Below are 7,680 nucleotides of genomic sequence, written 5' to 3'. Positions count from 1 at the left end.
TCTGCTTTCTCACCTCAGGTGCAGAGGATTCCCAAGACTCCTGTTCTAGCAGTTGGCTTTGTTGCTGGTTTGGGGTTTTTATTATTATTATTTTGTTTTTGTTTTGTTCTGTTTTCCTTTCCTTTCCTCTGCTAGTTTTGAGAGCTTCTCAAAGGCTGGCAGCCTCTGGACAGAGTGTTTAGGTATAAGCAAAAGCATTCCTGGCTTGTGTTCCATAGTGCGCTAAGTGTCCTGGATACACACGCTGACATTGTCCAGACGGAGCTGGATTTCATCTTTATGGATCTGTCTCCACTGCAGCAGCAATCTGATCTGATTTTTCTCCCTCCAGAAGAGCGTGTGGAATTTGTTGACATCCTCAGGATGAGGCTATAAAACATACTTTATTATAGCTTATTCTAGCACAAGGCGATTCTCCGAGAGCAGTTCCAGCCCAAGGAAGGGGAGGGAAGCGGGCAGCTTAGCAGAGCACCTAGAGCCTTTCTGGAGCACCTGAGCTTTAGAGCAAAGGTTGGTGTTGTCCTTGAGGCCCTTGGGCTGACCAGAGATTTGATGCAACAGCAGCTGACCATGATCCTTCAGGTCACCCAAAACACTTTCTGCTCGAAGCGTGTGCATATGTGCAATGGATAAGTCAAGAAGGTAGGGGAAAAGCCTGAGCAATGTAAGGTCCATCCGCGTGCCTGGGCTGACTGTACCCCGCCAGGGAGGCTGGTCTGTGGCTAGAGAGGCTCAGGCCCAGCTCAGCTTGGAGATGGGGAAAAGCAGTTGGAGAAGGAAGATGCAAAATGCTCTGGACCCTCTTTCTACCCTGGTGCTGCCATGACCTTGTTCGAGGGAACAAGATGGGTCTGGAGGGCCCAGTTCAACATCCCTCGTGGTGGGGAGGGGGCCGCGGTGCTGACAGAGGTGGTGGTCACCCTGCAGAGGAGGTGGCTTCCGTCGCTGTCGGAAGGAGCCGGGCCCGCCCTGCCGGCCCCGTCCCGCTGCCGAAGGTGCTTCGGGCGCCAGCGCCGCGAGGACGGCACCCGCTGCTCCTTGGCTTTTTATGGTAAGGAATGTCTGGGCCGCGTCCCACCGGAGCGCGCGGGGGCCCCTGCTCGCTCCCACCACGCGCGCAAGCGCCTCGTCCCCTTGCCCTGGGCGGGGAGAAGCCTCCTGTGTGCCCCAGTGTTTTGACACCCTCTTCGCTCTCTCTCACAGGTCCCCGGCCCAGCTGCTGCTGGGGCCAGCGCGGCCGCGGCGCATCTGCCTCTCGGCCTTCGCTGTTTTGGGGCCAGAACCCCCTTTTTCCTACTCCTGTTGCCTGAGGCCTGCGGCCTAGCACAGGCACCAGGATGGGACCTTGATCCGGGGTCCCTGCAGCCCCTTGGGTTGCCGTCCCCAGGGCTGGAGCCTCAAAGGCCTCAGCCTCGGCTCTCATCCCCCCTTCTTCATCCTCCCCGCGATGCCTTGGGAAGCTCCTGCCCCCTGTGCAGCTGCTTTCTGCCAACCTTGACGTTTCTCTCAAATGACTCCCTTCCTCCCCAAGCAGTTGGGCTTGATGGAAACCGAATTCAGCCTATTTATTTTCCTTTCCCAGGTGCATCTGCTTCTGTTAAACTTTAATGGCACCCCTGGGCCTGTCAGTAAGATTTAAAGCAGGAAGATGGAGGGGAGAGCCAGCCGCACACATATCGCGGCCACGCGACGTCCCTGCGTCCCGCTGTGTTTGTGCTGCCCACCAGGCTCTCGGGCTCTGCCTCCCTCAGGGAAGGGCTTTTTCCCCCCGTTTCCATGTTGGCAGCAAAACCCCGTGGCCTCCAAGGGCTCCTGGTGTCAGAAGCTGGCCCTGAAGGAGATAGTACTGGGCTGATGGGAAGAGGGAGCAAGGGGAAAGAAGGGACGGGGCAAGGGGCTGGCTTGACGCTTGCTTTGCTTTGAGGAGCGTGGTGGCAGCCACGTCCTGCCCTCCTTACTATAAAAAGGGGGCTTCACATTCTTGGCTGGTCTCCCATCAGCAGCCTCCTGCTCCCTGCCTCAGTTTCCCCTGTCCTGGGTTGGAAAGAGCCTCGGCAGGAGAAGGGGGAGGATGAGGGGCAGCCCAGCCCAAACACCCCAGAGCGGGGGTAAGACTCGCTGTCTGCAACTACGTTTCTTCCTCCTCTTTTTCCTCCGTGTGGTCTGGTCCTTCCGTGGGGCTCCTGGAAGGCTGCTCCTGCTGCACTGTGTCTGGAAGGTGCTGTCAGGCTCTTCCCGGAGGCGCCCCGGCGTCCTGGCACTTGTGCGGTTTGTTCCTGAACCCGCTCGGTCCCATCCAAGCGCATTTTCCTTGCCCGAGCGCCTCCGCGCTTCTCCTCGCCAGCTGGGCTCGCAGGGCACGGAGAGATGGCTATGGACAGGGCTCTGTGGCACTGCCTCTTCTCGCCAGCCTCGTTGCTGCAGGAACGTGGCTGCAATGAAATCTTGGAAAACCAAGGCACGAGGAGCCGTTCCAGGAGCTGCGGTAAATCCACGTGTGTCCCAGGGAGAGGATGGGGCAGCTGGTGGTGGCAGCAAAGGTGGTGCCCACGCGCGGTGCGGGACGGGCAGAGGCCTCCTTGGCGGCTCAGCGTCACGGTGCAGGATGGGCCCTGGGGGTGACTTTGAGCCCCCCTCCAGGGCCTGCATGGGGTTTACACTTGCGGGCTGCCTCTCAGACCTGCGACTTGGTTATTTTTGCATTGTTTTGAGCACTACAAACAGTTGAGCCGTGAAGCAACAACCTCTCCTCCCTCAGCCTCGTGCACAGGGCAGACTGGGGGCTGTTGCCTGCTCCTCGGCACTTCCCTGGGGACAAGAGTGTCCCCTCGGGCCAGGCACTTGCAGGCAGCTGTGAAGGAGCAACAAGCCTGGGGCGAGTCGGGGACCTGGCAGCAGGGCCCGTGGGGTGTCACGAGCACCGCAGGGTCTCTGCACCCTCTGGGGAGCCGGTTGCTCCAGGGGTGAGCAGAGCCCCCCGGTTTGGCCAGGGGCAGAGCAGGGCCCCGGTCACCAGGCAGAGCGGCAGCCACCGCTGTGAGATCTTGTCCATCTCCACACGGAGCTGGATGAGGGAAGCCGGAGATGAGGCCGTTCTGCTGTGCCTGATGAAACATTTTCCGCAGCTGCATAAGGTCCGGCAGAAGAGAGAGATATAAGATATAAGTAATAGCGCTGTTTACAGACTCACTCTCTGGGACTTCTGCTGAGAGCGAGCCTAGACTAAATATAATTGTCACTGATAGGAGGCGGGGGCCGATTTATGGTCCTCCGTGCGAGGAGAGGGACATCTGGTTAGAGAAACGCTCAGCAGAGGAAAGCGAGCGGCAGCCAGCGAGCGCCGCGCGGGGTGACAGGGCAGCCGAGGGTCACACGAGCATTTGGGGCCACCTCACACGGGGACGTGGCCACGGGTCAGCGGTTATGGGGATGGGGAGCAGAACTGTCCCTCGCTGCCAGCGCTGGGTTTGTGCTCGGACATAACCCGCTGCCTCCACGACTGCCCCTTATCCGAGTTCCTACTGCCCTCCCCAGCCCTGCTATGGATGCAGCCCCAGCGGAGAGGAAACGGGAGCTGCGGCCCCAAGGCACTCGGACACGGGAGGGGGACGTCGTCTTTATTGAGGCTCCCCCAAAGGCCATGGATTCCCCTGGCTCTCCTGTATCCCCTGCCCAGTGTCACCCGAGCCCCTGCCGCTGGCTGCATCCAAGGAGCCCTGCTCCGTTCTGCTTCCCGCACGGGAACAGCCTCCATCCCTGGCCGCTCTGCAGCGACCTCGGCAGAGCCTCGGCCGTGTGGGAAGGTCGGAGCCATAGGCAGCAACAAGTGATTCCACCCGAAAATCGACTCAGGGTTTTGATCTCAGCACAAGGTCAGGGGAAACAAATCCTGCACTTGGATCCTCAGGCGTTTACTCAGCTGAGCGCTTGGAAAGCAGCATCGCTTGAGCAGTTTGGGAGCCTTTGAAAGGGAAAAAGGTGGAAATGGATGCGTTAAATACAGCGTAGCCCGTGCCCAGGCTTGGGAACGCTGCGAAGCCGGGGGAGGCAGCTCTGCTAGGAGACGCTGAAGGTGAGGAAGGAGCCGGGCACTTTTCGCTGCTGTCCCGCTGCCTCCTGCCAGCGCTGGGGCCGGCCCGGCAGGGCTTCGCTCGGGCGCGTGGCCTCGCTGGGCTCTGCCTCCAGCGCGCTCGCCGTGTTCGTCCCCTGCACCGCGTGCACCTCGCTGGCTGCCTTCCCACGCAGGAGGCAGATGAAGATCTTCTTGAAGCCCTTGCGGAAGTGCTTGGAGACCAGCGCGTAGACAATGGGGTTCACGCAGGAGTTGGCGTAGGAGATGAGGTGGGAGAGGATGCGGAGCGCGTAGGTGACGTGATTGAGGGGGAAATACCCAAACCAAACGCAGAGGATGACCAGGTGGTGGGGCAGCCAACAGAGGCAGAACAGGACAGCTACAATGATGATCATCCTGGTCACCTTCCGCTTGGCTTTTTTGGACTCTGACATGTCTTGGAGAGGGTCCACAGACCTCCAGAGGTAGCGGATAGTCCGCATGTACGTGAGACTCAGGATCAGCACGGGAATGACGTAGCTGAAGACAAACGTGCAGATGTCCATGACCTTGCGCCGGGAGATCTCCCAGATGGGGTGGCACACAGTCAGGTTGGCCACCTCAAACTGCTGGTAGTAACTGAGGTAAGGGCCCGAGAAAATGAGGGAAAGAGCCCAGATGAGGCAAATTGCCAGGAGGGCGTTCCGGGATGTCCTCAGCTCGCGGGAGTGCAGGGGATAGCGAATGGCCAGGTACCTGTGTGGAGGAGGAGAGATGCAGCTGCAGCTCCGCCCCAGTGCGAGCCTCTGCGCTGGGAGCTGCCTCCAGGAGGGCATAAGGATTTTAGCTCCCCTGGGCTCATTCTGTGTCTAAGGGTCCCCCTGCTCAGATGATGATGGCCTCAGGGTGGTGGCCTGGAGCCCAAGTAAACTGGGAGCTCGGGGAAAGGCCAGGGCAGCAGTTTGAGAGCCATCCCAGGGGGTCAGCACCACTCCACTCCCATCTGTGCTCCGGGAAGAAGACAGGGCTGGTCCCCTTCTGTCCTGCTCCCTTTGTAAAACGCCAGCTCTGCAGCCGGTCCTTAGCTGAGCTCGCACATGCGGCAGCGGGGATCAGCGTCCGGGTGCGTTTTAGCGCCCCGCTTCCCTCAGCAGCTCTCAGGGATGAGGACGGGGCCACACGGAGCCAGCTCTGCCCAGGGCTGCCCCGGCTCTCTCCAGGGGACATCTGCGGGGTCCCTTTGCACTGTGCCAGCCCTGGAGCACCCCAAGGAGCAGCTCTAGGGGCTCCTGGCTCTTCCTGGGGGTGTCAGTGCCGGGACAGCCCTTGCAGAAGCAGCGCAGGGCAGGCGCAGGCAGCAGCACCCGCTCACAGCTCTGCCCGGCCTGGGCAGTCACTGCCGCCAGGGACGCAGCCCAGGGAGAAACCGGCTTCCCACTAACTAGCGGGGATGGGGGGACAAGAGCTGTCCCCTCTAACCCACCTCTGCGTCCCCTCCTTCTCTTGGCTCTCCTGCTCCACCACGGCCTCTCCGCGCGACCCCGCGAGCCGGGGCTGCCGCTTGCTGCGCCAGGATGGAGCAGGGACAAAGCTCTGCAGCTCTCTGGTTTCCTGCCCAATCCTGAGAGGGAGCCGCAATCCCCCTGCTTCGGAGCAGGCTGCGAGCTCCTGCCGGGGGACCGCACAGCCCTCCCCAGCCTGGCAGCGCTTCCCAGTATGAGAGCTCGGAGCTCAAGTGACCCCAAGAAACGCTCCCCATTCCCTTGTGCGTCCTAAGAGGTGCCCTGCTCCCCTTGACCCCATCCCAGCAAGCTGGGGAATTCCAGGCGCCCAAGGAATCTCCCCCGCTTCCTACCTGTCCACGGAGACGGTGGCCAGGGTGAAGCTGCTCGCGTACATGGTGAGGAAGATGAAGAAGTGGACGGCCTTGCAGAGGAAGGGCCCGAACACCCAGCCGTCCAGCGTGTAGATGGTGGCTTGGAAGGGGACGCAGAAGAGGATGAAGCAGAGGTCAGCCACCCCCAGGTTGAGGATGAAGAGGTTGGTGGTGTTGTTGACCTGCCCGTTGCGCAGCAGCACAGCCAGCACCAGGCAGTTGCCCACGGTGCCCACGAGGAAGATGAGCAGGTAGAGCAGCGGCACCACCAGCGCCTCGGGCTGCCAGCCGCCCGCCGACACGTTCATGGCTGCGAGCGCGCGGGGGACGTGCCGGGGGGGTGCGCGGGGAGCGGGTGGGAGAGCGCGCGGAGCGCACCGGGGTGCGAGGTGGGGGGTGGGGGGCACGGGGAGGGCACCGGGAGGCGGGGGGGGGGTGGCGAGGACACCGGGTGTGCACGAGGGTGCCTGGGGAGCGCGGCGGGAGCGCGGGTGGGCGCGCAAGGAGCGCGCGGGGTGCCCGGAGCTGAGGGGGTGTCCGGGGGTGCCCGGGGTCGGGGGGTGCCCGGGCAGCGCGGCCGCGGCGCCCCGGGCCGCCCGAGCTTCCCCGCCGCCCCGGGCCGGCCCCGCTGGCGGCGGCTCCTCCTCCCGCCGGGACGGGACCGCGGAACGCGGAGCGGCGCCAGGGAACCCCCCTCCTCCCCCTCCCCGGGCCGCGGCCCGGAGCGCACCCGGGTTTGGGGGGTAAAACGGTGCTCGGGGGGAGGACACGAGACGGCAGCCGGGCTGAGCGGCTCTTTGGGGCGCCCCGAGGGGCTCTTTGGGGAAACTCCATTGCAGGCAGGTTGGGGGGGCTGGGGCGGCCTGCGGGGGGAGCCCCTCAGAGTGCGAACATGGCCGGCTTGCACCAAAGTGTCCCTAAGGGGAGCTCTGTTCTGTGGGAACATCTCTTCCCTCCTTTAAGGGAGGAAGATGAGGCGAAGCCGCAGGAGCCAATCTCCCAAACGTTGCTCTCATTGTCTGCAAAATCGCCTGGTTGGGTCGTTCAGAGCCCTCTCAGGACCAGCCTGAGGGCCCCACGGACACCTTGTGTCCCCACAAGCTGCCTCGCTTGCCCCCTGCACTGAGAACCACTGAAGGCACCGGCAGCTCCCATAACGAATCCATTGTGGAGCCCCTGGGCTCCCCTCGCACCCGTGGCAGGGCAGGGAGGCTGGGCCTCCCCTCCACTCAGAGCAAGGCTGCTGAATCCCCGGCTCCTTCCCAAAGGCAGGATCCCCCTCCAGGATGCCAGGCTGGTTCCTCGGCCCTCCCTCTTCCCTGCAAAACCTATTCCTCCTTGGCCCGAGAAGGGGTCGCTTGGCCAGAGATGCAGCAGCCTTGGTCCGAGCAAGGGATGTGTCCCCCCAAGGGCATCCCGAAAGCAAAAGGACCGGGAGAGGAGCAGGAGAGGAGGCAGGAATGCGCGCGCGGAGCTGCTGCTTGGCAGCTTTCTCCTCCCGCTTGCAGACTGCAGCGAGGCTCCAGCCCCGGGGCGGAGGCAGCAGCGGGGCACAGCCGCTCGTGCTCAGCCCGCGAGCGCGGAATCACAGAACAGCTGAGGTGGGACAGGACCAACGCGCATGTGTGCGCGGGGCTCGGCGCATGCGGCACAGGGACGGCCGCGGGGACAGGAGGGACACGGGGGACGGCGCTTGGAGGGAGGCGTCTGCCTGGCTCAGGCACTGCCTCAAAACACAGTTTCATTTAGATTT

At 62.8% G+C, this 7,680-nt stretch overlaps 1 protein-coding gene across 1 annotated transcript; it reads right to left on the bottom strand.

Annotated features, from left to right (window-relative positions):
• Nucleotides 1-4,056: 4,056 nt before the first annotated feature.
• GALR2 (galanin receptor 2) lies at nt 4,057-6,235 on the bottom strand. Its single transcript, XM_010218048.2, has 2 exons — nt 5,907-6,235; nt 4,057-4,807 (listed from the first exon to the last, which is right to left on the bottom strand). Exons 1-2 carry the CDS (start codon nt 6,233-6,235, stop codon nt 4,057-4,059), a joined length of 1,080 nt encoding a protein of 359 aa, XP_010216350.2.
• Nucleotides 6,236-7,680: the final 1,445 nt, after the last annotated feature.

This window comes from Tinamus guttatus, unplaced genomic scaffold (assembly GCF_059628265.1).
Source record: "Tinamus guttatus ecotype Peru unplaced genomic scaffold, ASM5962826v1 Tinamus_guttatus_pri_ptg000188l, whole genome shotgun sequence".
Taxonomy (NCBI): Eukaryota; Metazoa; Chordata; class Aves; order Tinamiformes; family Tinamidae; genus Tinamus; species Tinamus guttatus.
The sequence above is the reverse complement of the archived record's forward strand: the minus strand, read 5'-3'. Positions and strand labels throughout refer to the sequence as shown.

Bases quoted from the DNA above. Each gene is read 5' to 3' on its own strand.
- GALR2 (XM_010218048.2), bottom strand. From the start codon at position 6,235: ATGAACGTGTCGGCGGGCGGCTGGCAGCCCGAGGCGCTGGTGGTGCCG. The intron at 4,808-5,906 runs GTAGGAAGCGGG...TCCTCCACACAG, and splicing joins GCCACCGTCTCCGTGGACAG to GTACCTGGCCATTCGCTATC.